The 12,731-nt window shown below is 44.9% G+C and overlaps 1 protein-coding gene across 1 annotated transcript in view; it reads left to right on the top strand.

Annotated features, from left to right (window-relative positions):
• Nucleotides 1–204: 204 nt before the first annotated feature.
• The window catches only part of STK16 (serine/threonine kinase 16), a 46,119-nt gene continuing 33,592 nt past the window's right edge, over nucleotides 205–12,731 (top strand). The window contains exons 1-4 of the mRNA XM_077447856.1: nucleotides 205–351; nucleotides 2,257–2,366; nucleotides 6,451–6,670; nucleotides 8,894–9,027. Coding sequence (XP_077303982.1) covers nucleotides 2,281–2,366; nucleotides 6,451–6,670; nucleotides 8,894–9,027 — 440 coding nt within the window. The 5' untranslated portion in view covers nucleotides 205–351; nucleotides 2,257–2,280. The remainder of the gene's footprint in view (nucleotides 352–2,256; nucleotides 2,367–6,450; nucleotides 6,671–8,893; nucleotides 9,028–12,731) is intronic.

The following is a 12,731-nucleotide window of genomic DNA, read 5'->3' as shown; positions in this document are numbered from 1 at the left end:
TCCCTCCTCTGTGGGTTGATCTGTCCTGCTCTCAATATAATAACGATATTAATAATAATAATAATAATAATACATATTAGTAATGATGTTATTTCTCCCTCAGAGCTGAGCTCTGCTGGCAGCCCTTCTATTAGGTAGAATACAGCTCAGCCATCAACTATCTCATAACCAATCACTGCAGGTAGCCCGGCCAGCATCCGGCCTAGGTAACCTAGCAACCCGGGTCACGTGTACCTCGGAGCGGCGCATTCTCGTGACGTCAATGGAACGCGCGGCCAGCTGATTGATCTGTGCTATGATGGTTCCGGGTTAGGTTGGGAGCTGCTGTGCTGGCATCACCCGGAGGAGCCGGTATGGAGTCTGCATTTAGTTTCTACCTGTCCGTAGTGTATTGGCATTCCTGCTTGTAGGGTTCAGTGTGTCTCCATTCATTGTACCTGGTGATATCAGAAACATTGCTATCCTGGGAAGACCCTGAGTAGGATGTATTATTATTATTATTAGTAATAATAATCAGGTTTTCTGCATTGCAACGAGGGGAGGGAGGATTCGTAGTATGCAATCAGTAGGTTGCAGGGGGAGCTATCATAGTATGTGATCAGCAGAGCGCTATGTACAGATTGCATGCAGGGGGGGCACTCTTATAGTATGTACTCAGCAGAGTGCTATGTACAGGTTGCATGCAGGGGGGTGATCAGCACAGTGCTATGTACAGATTGCATGCAGGGGGGCACTCTCATAGTATGTGATCAGCACAGTGCTATGTACAGATTGCATGCAGGGGGGGGCGGCGCTCATAGTATGTGATCAGCACAGTGCTATGTACAGATTGCATGCAGGGGGGCGCTCTCATAGTATGTGATCAGCACAGTGCTATGTACAGATTGCATGCAGGGGGACGCTCTCATAGTATGTGATCAGCACAGTGCTATGTACAGATTGCATGCGGGGGGGGGCGCTCTCATAGTATGTGATCAGCACAGTGCTATGTACAGATTGCATGCGGGGGGGGGGGGGGGGGCACTCTCATAGTATGTGATCAGCACAGTGCTATGTACAGATTGCATGCAGGGGGGGGGGGGGCGCTCTCATAGTATGTGATCAGCACAGTGCTATGTACAGATTGCATGCAGGGGGGGGGGGGCGCTCTCATAGTATGTGATCAGCACAGTGCTATGTACAGATTGCATGCAGGGGGGGGGGGGCGCTCTCATAGTATGTGATCAGCACAGTGCTATGTACAGATTGCATGCAGGGGGGGGGGCGCTCTCATAGTATGTGATCAGCACAGTGCTATGTACAGATTGCATGCAGGGGGGGCACTCTCATAGTATGTGATCAACAAAACATGATTACAGGCTGTGGGAGGGCGCTCTTATAGTATGTGATAAGCAGTGTGCTTTGTACAGGCTGTGGGAGGGCGCTCTCATAATATGTGATCAGCCGAGCACTATGTACAGGCTGCAGGGGGCACTCTCCTAGTATGTGATCAGCAGAGAGCTATGTACAGGCGGCAGGGGGTCGCTCTCATAGTATTCTATGTTCAGTTTGGAAGATTTCCCTTTACTTCCTGTCCTGTAGACAGGGGTAGGGTAATTTGCTAAAACCAGAGAATGCTAAATCTGGTGCAGCTCTGCATAGAAACCAATCCACTTCCAGAGGCTAGAAGCTGATTGGCTACCACGCAGAGCTGCACCAAATTTTGTACTCTCCAGTTTTAGTAAATCAACCCCACAGGGGCAAAAATTCACTGTGCACTTGGCAGTGCAGTCGCTGTAAATCTGAGGGGAAGTTCTGCTGATTTTTATCATCCAATCATGTGCAAGCTAAAATGCTGTTTATTTTTTTTTTTTTCCTTGCATGTCCCCCTCGGATCTACAGCAACTTTACTTCCAAGTGGATTTGCCTTTAGTATATAACCCCCATAGTGTCATAAAACAAAATACATTTTTTAGGGATGCACTTATATATCGGCTGCCCGAAAAGAGGGTTATCTGCGTTTTGCTGATAGAGAAAAAAAAAAAAAAGGTGCCGATAACGTCCAAAAATAAATTCATATTGTTTTAAATTTATGATATAAATTAAAGTCAAATATAATAAACTGTTTATTTTGGTTTGGGCCGAGTGCAGCCTGAAGTTTCAAGTTCCTGATTTTCATTTCGGTGCACCACTAGAAATTCTACATGATTGATTATTTTTCCCAAAGTGATTTCGAGTTTCTCCACATCTAATCTTCTTTTTATTTTTCCTTTTTAGTGAGCGAAGAATGTGCGGGCAGCAATGGGTGCTACTCTCTGTATCTGTTCTCGGGGGGTCATAACCATCGAAAACAAGCGTTACCTGTTTGTAGAGAAGCTGGGGGAGGGGTGAGTAATAATCTGTATTTGCAGAAAACAAAGAGGTGGCAAAAAAAGCATGATCTATTGATGGGCTGCTGTGACAAAATATATTCATTCACAAAAAGGAGCTAATTTAACCAAGAAATATATTTAAGGCAAGCCTGTGTGTGTTTTTTTTTTTTTTGTCATGTAGCCCAAATAAATAGTTTACTTACATTGATTCTCAAGGTATTATAAAAAAAAAAAATAACGAACATGTTATACGCATCTGCTCTGACCAACAGTTTTGCACAGAGCATCCCCAATCCCCTTCTTTTTGTGTTCACCTGTCGGCAGTCCTGGCTCCTCCCCCTTGCTGAGTGCCCCCAATAGCAAGTCTCTTGCTATGGGGGCACTCGAGCCACGCTTCTGTGAATGGACATTGTTGTGACCGTGGTTCAGCCCCGTCCCCCGCTTTCTCCTCCTTCCTTTTTTTTTTTTTCTCACTGGCTGTGATTGACAGCAGCAGGAGCTAATGACTCCTGCTGCTGTCTGAGCAAATGAGGGACTCGAGAGAGCTTGCTGCTCTTATGCACATCACTGGATCGAGTTTGGGCTTAGGTAAGTATAAGGGAGGAGCAGCACCCAGAAGGCTTTTTTTACCTTAATGCAAAAAATGCATTAATGTAAAAAAAAAACATTCTGCATTTATAACCACTTTAACTGGCGCACTTAGCAGCGTGTTAGATTTTACAAGTTCTTCACTCCCCTGCTGCTCCATTCAGCCACCAGGAACAAGGTGAACAAGCACAACGTAAGCTGTCGCTGAGGGTTCTCTCTCTCTCCTCTTTCCTATGTGACAATGCTGGGTACCTGACTAGCCAATCACCAGCTTTGTTGCGTCAGGAAAAAGGAGCATGAGTCGCATGTTCCCCTGTGTCTTCCAGTTAAATTTCTTTCTAAAGCAGCCACAGCCTGAGTAGCCAAAGCCTGTCCTCTGCCAGCATTCTGTAGAAAATGACTGTTCTCTGTTTGCAAGCAGTGGTCTCTCTGCAAAGATCCAACTTCTAACGAGTATGAACTATAGCTCTGCAATCAGAAAAGCTCATCCTCTGTGCTAACTGGAGAGCTCTGACTCAGCAGGTGGCATGTCAGACCTCTGCAAAGAGACCATTGATTTCCCACAGAGAGCAAGGGTCCTTATCTGCAGCATGCTGGCAGGAGACGGGCCTTTTCTACTCAAGCTGATTTTTTTTATTTTTTTTGTTCCCTTGTTACCAGCCGGAGCTGGCTCTTTAAAGAAATCTTAACGCTGGAGGAGCTTCCTGGGTTTCTAGACCATGAGAGCATTGTAATTGGTTGTCACAGTGGTCATGTGATCGGGAGCCCACCTTTCTGGCTTTCAGTTGTAAACCATGCCCAGTAGCTGTTGGTAACAGCGCAGTCTAGCACAGAATGATGCTGCTGGTTGTACACAGATACACTATATAATCAAATGTATTGGGACGCCTGCCTTTACACACACATGAACTTTAATGGCATCCCAGCCTTAGTCCATAGGGTTGAATATGGAGTTGGCCCACCCTTTAGAGCTATAACAGCTTCAACTCTTCTGGGAAGGCTGTCCACAATCTATGGCATGGGTCTTCAAACTATGGCCCTCCAGTTGTTCAGGAACTACAATTCCCATCATGCCTAGTCATGTCTGTGAATGTCAGAGTTTTACAATGCCTCATGGGATGTGTAGTTTCACAACAGCTGGAGGGCCGTAGTTTGAGGATCCCTGGTCTATGGGAATGTTTGACCATTCTTCCAGAAGAGCATTTATGAGGTCAGGCACTGATGATAGACAAGAAGGCCTGGCTTGCAATCTCTGCTCTAATTCATTCCAAAGGTGTTCTGTCTGGTTGAAGTCAGGACTCTGTGCAGGCCAGTCAACTTCCTCCACCCCAAACTCGCTCATTCATATCTTTATGGACTTTGCTTTGTGCACTGGATTGCAGTCATGTTGGAACAGGAAGGGGCCATCCCCAAACTGTTCACACAAAGTTGGGAGCATGAAATTGTCCAAAATGTCTTGGAAAGCCGATGCCTTATGAGTTCCCTTCACTAGAACTAAGGGGACAAGCCCAACCCCTGGAAAAAAAATCCGCCCTCCACCAAATAATTTGCACCAGTGCACAAAGCAATGTCCATAAAGACATGGATGAGTGAGTTTGGGGTGGAGGAACTTGATTGGCCTGCACAGAGTCCTGACCTCAACCCAATAGAAGACTTTTGGGATGAATTAGAGTGGAGACTGCGAGCCAGGCCTTCTCGACCCAGATCAGTGCCGGACCTCACAAATGCGCTTCTGGAAGAATGGTCAAACGTTCCCATAGACACACTCCTAAACCTTGTGGACGGCCTTACCAGAAGAGTTGAAGGTGTTATAGCTGCAAAGGGTGGGCCAACTCAATATTGAACCCTACGGACTAAGACTGGGAAGCCATTAAAGTGGAAGTTTACTTCAATTTCTGAATTTTACCTATAGGTAAGCCTATAATGAGGCTTGCCTCCTAGGTAGTGTAAATATCTACTAAACTTGCGCCGTTTAGAAGATATTTACTCTACATGCAGCCAGTGACATCACTGGCGTGTGCATTCTGAAGGAACCGCCACAAGTCCTGTTCCCTCAGAGCCTTGTGCTGTAAACGGGGGCTCCCACGCACGTGGGCGGGAGTGACCTCATCGTGGCTCTGACCAGTCGTAGAACCGGAGTCCGTGAACATGGAAGCAAGATGGGTGAAGATATGAGCTCATATCTCGGCACTGAAAGAGCTTTGTTTTAAGGTAAGTTTAACATAATGTGCTAGTATGCGATGCATACAAGCACGTTATGACATTACCTTGCAGAGTATAAAAAAAACACATCCAGCAGTTTATAACCTCTTTAACTACTTCAATACCTGACTGTCGCTGTTTAAATGACAATTGCGCAGTCATGCAACGCTGTACCCAAACAGAATTTTTATCACTCAAACGGAGCTTTTCTTTTGGTGATATTTGATCACCTCTGCGTTTTTATAGTTTTTGCTAAATAAATAAAAAAAAGACCTAAAATTTTGAAAAAAAAAGTTTTTCTTTTTGTTTCTGTTATAACATTTTCTAAATAAGTATTTTTTTTCTCCTTCACTGATGGGCACTGATGGGGACTCTTGGGTGGAAATGATGGGCACTGATGGGTACTTATGGGTGGCACTGATACGTGGCATTGATAGGCATCACTGGCAGGTATTGGGGATGGGCACTGCTTGGCATCTGCCTGGGCACTGATTGGCATTTCCCTGGTGGTCCAGTGTGGTGGCATCTCTGGTGGTCCTGGGTGGGCATCCTGGGGGGGGCTGTGCTGATAAACAATCAGCACAGACCCCCCCCCCCCCCACCTGTCAGGAGAGCAGCTGATTGGCTCTCCTCTACTCATGTCTGTCAGACACAAGTGAGGAAAGCCGATCAATGGCTCTTCCTGTTTACATTGTGATTGGACACAGCTGATCCCGTGGTAAAGGGCCTCCGTCAGAGGCTCTTTACCGAGATCAGTGTAGCGGTGTGTCAGATTGACACACTGCACCACTGATCGCCACGATGCGTGCGAGAGCAGTCGTTTTGGAGGGCCGTCGTATGACGTCCACCCAGAATGTGAGCTGTGCCGCCCAGCCGTTATTTGATGGCCGGCGGGCGGGAAGTGGTTAAAGTTCATTTGTATGTAAAGGCAGGTGTCCCAATACTTTTGGTAATATTGTATGTGGCAGTGCCATGTGCAGCCAGTGGTAAAGGGTCGGGGAAAGGAAACTGTTAGGCTGGGTTCGCACTTGCGCAAATTTAATATTTGTTTCCCCGCATGACAGGAGAGTGTGACTGGCTCTCAATGGAGCTGGTCTGCATTTGGAAAGGATCCCGTGTGTCTTTGGTTCCGATTCAGGCCTGAATCGGTGAACAAGGACGCACAGGACCCCCCTGCTGTGAGCCGTGGCATGTGTGAACCCGGCCTAAGATTTTGCATACCTTTTTGCATTAAGACATCTGGAATGTATTCAGCTAATATAAAGTGAAGGTTTAATTGGGTATTTTTCTGGATTTTCTTTCCTAACAGAGGTTTCAGTTATGTAGATCTGGTTGAAGGGGTCCATGACGGGCACTTTTATGCCCTAAAACGCATACTATGCCACGACCGGGAGGATCGTAAGGAGGCGCTTCATGAGGTGGAGATGCACCGAATGTTCAACCACCCCAACATCCTGCGTCTGGTGGGGCACTGCATAATCGAGAAGGGGCCTAAGTGGGAAGCCTGGCTGCTGCTTCCTTATGTTAAGGTAATTGCTCTACCCTGGTCCTAAGTCTGGTCCTTCTGCCAAACTCTAGGCTCTGGTTTTTTCAGCTGTGTAAAATTATTCTGGGTTCCCATTGTAAAAAAGGGGGTTACTTCAGCCTTTCTCTAACCTATTACCACAGAGGAACCCTTGGAAACAACTTTCAGGTTTTAGGGCAGCCTTTCTCAACCTTTTAACCCTGGAGGAACCCCAAAAATAATTCAATAGGAACAATGGCCCTTAAGAACGTCCACCTTAAAGTGGTGCTCAGAATGCCACACTTAAAGACAGCTAAAAAGATATTTGGTGTCATGCTACTGGCTTTGCTAAGTGATGCTGAATCTCAAACTCTGTAGGCACCGTCAAAAAAAGTGGTTCATCAGCCACAGGTCAAGGAACCCCTAGCAACCTCTGGAGGAACCCCAGGGTTCCATGGAACCCTGGTTGAATGGCTGTTTTAGGGAATCCCTGCTAAAAACCAATCCATTGGTGGTCAGTTGGGAAAAATAGCCCCTTAAATTGGTGTCTAGTGGGAAGACTGCCCCCTTACTCTGGTTGTCAGAATGGCACCCGTACAGAAAGCTTAAAAAGATCAATGGTTGCTGGCTCTGCCAAATGGTGGTGACACCGGAGCCAAGCATGAGATGGGAGGTATATCAGCCATAGCTCAATGAACCGCTAGCAATTTCTGGAGAATCTTATGCCCCGTACACACGATTGGAATTCTCGTCGGAAAAAGCTCTGATGGTTTTCCCGTCGGAATTCCGAAGGAATTTCGCTCACACTGTCACACCAAATTCCGACGGTCGATGACACCGCGACATACAACACGTTCGACAGCACTATAATGGGACGTTTAATGCTTCCGAGCATGCGTCAGATTGTTTCCGAGCATGCGTCGGTATTTTGTGTGTCGGAATTGCATACACACAATCGAAAAGTCAGATAGAAAGGTTTTCCGTCTGAAAAATTTGTAAAAAAGAGTAATATAAATCTAAATGGGTCGCGTGTGACTCAACGAGTCTGGCAAGATGATACCTGGATAGTGTTAAAAGTCCTAAAGGCCATCATCAGTGCAGTTTATGGCCAGGGAAAGCTCTGCTGATTTTCATAATCCAATCACGTGGAAGCAAAACTACTTTTTTTTTTTTTTTCTGCATGTGATTGGGTATTTCTTTACAAAGTGAACCTTTCACCTCATTTACTAAGCTCTGGAGCCGCTGCACTTAGAGTGCACAGTCTATTTGCCTTTAGTAAATCAACCCCATAATGTCACCGTAAAAATATTTTAACATATTCTTTTTAAATTTTCCTAGTTTTACTTTAAAAAAATTTTTTTATTGGCTATTGACCTCCCTGGCGGTATTCCTGAGTGTGGCTCGGGGTGAATTTTCAGTACCAAAAGCAGTAACCCTGAGCCACACTCAGGATCGCATCGCCTTGTCCCCAGGATCCCGTGATGTTTCCACGCTGTGTGTGCGAGTCGTGTCGCCGCTCCATCTATCACAGTGCCGGGTTCCGTTCCCTGCGAGCGCTGTGACGCGCGGGGATGGAGAACGGCGCCAATTTCAAAAAGTTAAAGACGCACAATACATACAGTACACTGTAATCTTACAGATTACATTACATTACTGTATGAGATCATTTCACATCCCTTTTGTCCCTACTGGTCTGTCCAATGCCCTGCATGCCATTTTATTACATCAAAAGCGGTTTTAGACCAGCTAAAAAACAGCGATAATAAATTAGAATCACTTGATTTGTGGGGAAATTCGTCATCAGACACTGAAAGTAACAACAGTGACAATTCTGCAACATATATTGCAGCAACATATTTCAGTGTTTTTAATTTGATTACATTATTGAATATTTTTTATTATTATTATATTATTATTTGTTATAGTTTATAGTTATTTATTATAATTTTGATTTCGTGTTTCAAACTTTATCATACCCGGGATGTCTACTAGACTCTTGTTTGGACATATTTAAGTGAGTTATTCCTAAGAATTACAGGACTACAATATAAAACGCCAAATTTCCATGCAAAACAATTGTACCGCTTTGAGCATCAAAAATCTGACCTGATCATACCGCCAGAGAGGTTAATTAAACTGTTTACCACTGGAAATGAGTCTCCTGCTTGGTAACGTGTATTGTTGAGCTGTGGATGAGTATTGTCTCACTTTCAGTAAAGACTGCATTGTTCTTGTGCTGTATTTCCAGAGGGGAACCCTGTGGAATAAAGTTGAAGCATTGCGGGATAAGTACGAATTCCTACCGGAAGAGAAGATACTGTACATTTTACATGGGATATGTCTTGGACTCAAAGCCATTCATGATCAGAATTATGCTCACAGGTATGAGGCTTGGGGGTGTAGCTACAAAGTCATTGTGGAGATTATGTACTGAGGTTTCTGAACATACTTGGGAAAATGGCATAGAATACATTTTGGGTGATAAACTCTCTACCTTTAAAACCACTTTAGCTTGTTTAATAAATCCAGGAATACCAATCAACATGTACTCCCTGCTTTTTCTCACCTCGTCCTTTTAAAAACTGTCAACACAGTCCCAGGTCAGTGTAAACATTGCTATATTTGCTTTCGCAGTGCAACTGCAGACAAGGACTGAGAACATAGAAGGCGTCTGCTCGGCATGCCTGTTTCTACTAATGGCTGCACTGCACTCATGTAATCACTTAAGATCACAAACGTCTGGAAGTCAACAGCTGAGTAATGCAGAAATGCTTGCTAGTTCTCAGTCCTGGAAGTGAAGTGTTTTCTGTACAGCAGCTAACTTTATACCGGTGCTGCCAGATTTGAGTAGTTTGTCATCGCCAGTGATTGTATGTATTGCAGCCCAGAAACCATTAATGACTGCTGCCACTGAAGATATTGAATCAAACAGGTGTGTGACAGGTACACTATATTGTCAAAAGTATTGGGACTTTCACTCAAAAAAGTAATCCCGTGACCACGTCCGTCTAGTGACGAAACACGTAGGGAGGAACGGCGTGCTGACGTCACCGCGTTCTATGTAGACCCGGAAGTGCGAGCGGTAGCCGAGAGCCGGCTGGCTCGATTTTGTAAATCGCTGATTATGTGAGTTTATTTGCGGATGTAATTGAAAAAATTGTCACAGAGACAAATCGCTACCAGGTACAGCAATCCGCTACGCTGCATGCCAGGTTTTCCCAAAACAGAAAGTGGGAACCAGTGACCAAAAAGGACATCTGGCAGTTCCTGGGACTCATCATTCTTCAGGGAGTGGTGGGGAAACCGCTCCAAAAATGGTACTGGACCACCAATAAATTACTGGCCACTCCGTTTTTTGGCACCGTGATGTCCGAATACCGTTTTTCCCTCATCATGAAAAATTTCCATTTCACGAACAATGAAGAGTTTGATGAGGCCACGCATCCTGCACCCAAACTCAAAAAAATCTGGGAGGTATCGCAAATTATTGTGAGCAACTTCCAGTGGACCTACATGCCAGAAAGGGACGTCTGCGTGGACGAAAGCTTGATGGCCTACAAGGGACGCCTGAGCTGGATACAATTTATTGCATCCAAAAGAGCGAGATATGCATAAAGTCCTACATGCTCTGCGAGTCATCCACCGGGTACATATGGAATTCCGTCATTTACACCGGTAAAGGCACGAAGTTCAACCCCAGGTACAGCGGCTATGGGATAGCCACATAATCAGTCCTCACACTGCTGGAGCCATTGCTGAACCAGGGATATTGTGTCACCATGGACAACTTCTATACGTCTCCGGAACTTTTTGATGTTTTGCTAAAAAACAAGACCGATGCCTATGGTACTGTTAGGCCCAATCGACATGACATGCCATCTCTGTTCTCCCGGAAAAATCTAAAAACCGGAGAAATGGTTGCCTGGCAGAAGGGTAAGATTATGGCAATGCGATGGCGAGATAAGGACGTGTGTCTCATGAGTACCGTGCACAATACCGCCACTGCCATGGTCCACACCAAACGTGGGAAAGTTGTCCTGAAGCCGCAAGTCGTCATAGACTATAATTGCACTATGTCAGGCAATGACATTTTATCCGGCTATGCGCAAGCAGCAAAAAAAATATTATAAAAAGATTTTCCGGCATCTTCTGGAGCAATGCCTTTGGAACGCATATGTCCTATATAGAGCACAGAGTCGCAAGCCTCTTATTCATGCTGATTTTACCTGGAAGGTGGCTGAGCAGATTTTCCTCCAACACCAGACACCATCAGGATCTGGGATCAGACCTGGACAACATGCTGTTGATGTTGTCAACCCAGAACGCCTAACAGGTCGTCACTTTGTGGACTACATACCACCAACCGCAAAAAAGGCAGCACCTACCAGGATGTGCGTGGTTTGCTGCTCAAAGAGAGATAGCAGTGGGAAAAAAAAGTCAGAAAAGAAAGCCGGTTCTATTGTCCGGATTGTGATGTTGGACTGTGTGCTGTACCTTGCTTCAAAGTGTATCACACTCAGGATGTTTATTGAATTTTCTTTGTTTGACAAATTTCATTATTTCACATTACATTATTGAATAAAATTATATTATTTATAAGATTATAATTCATGATTTTGTGTTTCTAACTTTATCACATCTGGGATGTCTACTAGAGCCTTGTTTGGTCAGGTTTTAGTAAGTAATTACTAAGAATTACAGGCCTATGATACATAACACCAAATTTTCATGCAAAAGAATTGTACCGCTTTTGGAATAGAATTCCTGACAGAATCATACCGCCAGGGAGGTTAAATAACTGGCTCCTAACTTTTTCAGCTGGCTCCTAGATTCCAAGCAAATTTGTCAAGCCCTGCTTTACATGAACTTTAATGGCATCCCAGTCTTATGCAGGCCATACACAGTCGAATTTCGAACGAATTTTCTTTTCAAAATCAGAAAATTCGTTTTTTTTTGTGATCCGATGATGCCACCATTGATTTTCGAAATTTGGCCGACCAAGCCTTCACTTTCACCTCATGTTGCTACAGAAAAGAATTTTCTTGTCTGGGAATCTTCTTTTCTCTCCGTACATTTTCTTTTCTTATTACGTTTCTCGCTCGATTCTCCCATCATTGATTAGAAAATCGTTCGTTTTTCTAAAAATTTCCAACATGTCCGATTTCCTCAAATTTTATTTCCGCACGAAAATCGGCTGTTGCTGCAGCCCACTAATGGTGCGAAATTCATACGAAAATTCTTAGATACGATTTTCGAAAGGAAATTCTTTTCGAAATTCCAACCGTGTATGGCCGGCATTTAGTCTGTAGGGTTCAGTATTGAGTTGGCCCACCCTTTGCAGCTATAATAGCTTCACCTCTTCTGGGAAGGCCGTCCACAAGGTTTAGGAGTGTGTCTATGGGGATGTTTGACCATTCTTCCAGCAGAGCATTTGTGAGGTCAGGCACTGATGTTGGACGAGAAGGCCTGGCTTGCAGTCTCCACTCTTAGAAAACCTTTGGGATGAATATCGGGTTGAGATCAGGACTCTGTACAGGCCAGTCAAGTTCCTCCACCCCAAATTTGCTCATCCATGTCTTTTATGGACCTTGCTTTGAGCACTGGTGCGCTGTCATGTTGGAACAGGAAGGGGCCATCCCCAAACTGTTCCCACAAAGTTGGGAGCATGAAAATGTCCAAAATGTCTTGGTATGTTGATGCCTTAAGAGATCCCTTCACTGGAACTAAGGGGCCAAGCCCAACCCCTGAAAAACAACCCCCACACCATAATCCTCCCCTCCACCAAATGATTTGGAGGGGTGGCCCAATACTTTTTGGCAATATGGTGTGGATGAGAAAGTTTTGGGTGGAGGAACTTGACTGACCTGCACAGAGTCTCACTACCTCAAGCCGATAGAACACCTGTGAGATGAAGTAGAGCGGAGACTGCAAGCCAGGCCTTCTGGTCCAACATCAGTGTCTGACCTCACAAATGCACTTCTGGAAGAATGGTCAAACATTCCCATAGACACACTCCTAAACCTTGTGGACAGAAGAGTTGAGAGTTGAAGCTGTTATAGCTGCAAAGTGGTGCGGACACAAACAGG

Source organism: Lithobates pipiens, unplaced genomic scaffold, assembly GCF_037356315.1.
Source record: "Lithobates pipiens isolate NorthernLeopardFrog02 unplaced genomic scaffold, aLitPip1_a1.2 Scaffold_22, whole genome shotgun sequence".
Taxonomy (NCBI): Eukaryota; Metazoa; Chordata; class Amphibia; order Anura; family Ranidae; genus Lithobates; species Lithobates pipiens.
Note: the sequence above shows the minus strand (reverse complement) of the source record. Positions and strands in the feature narration are given on the sequence as shown.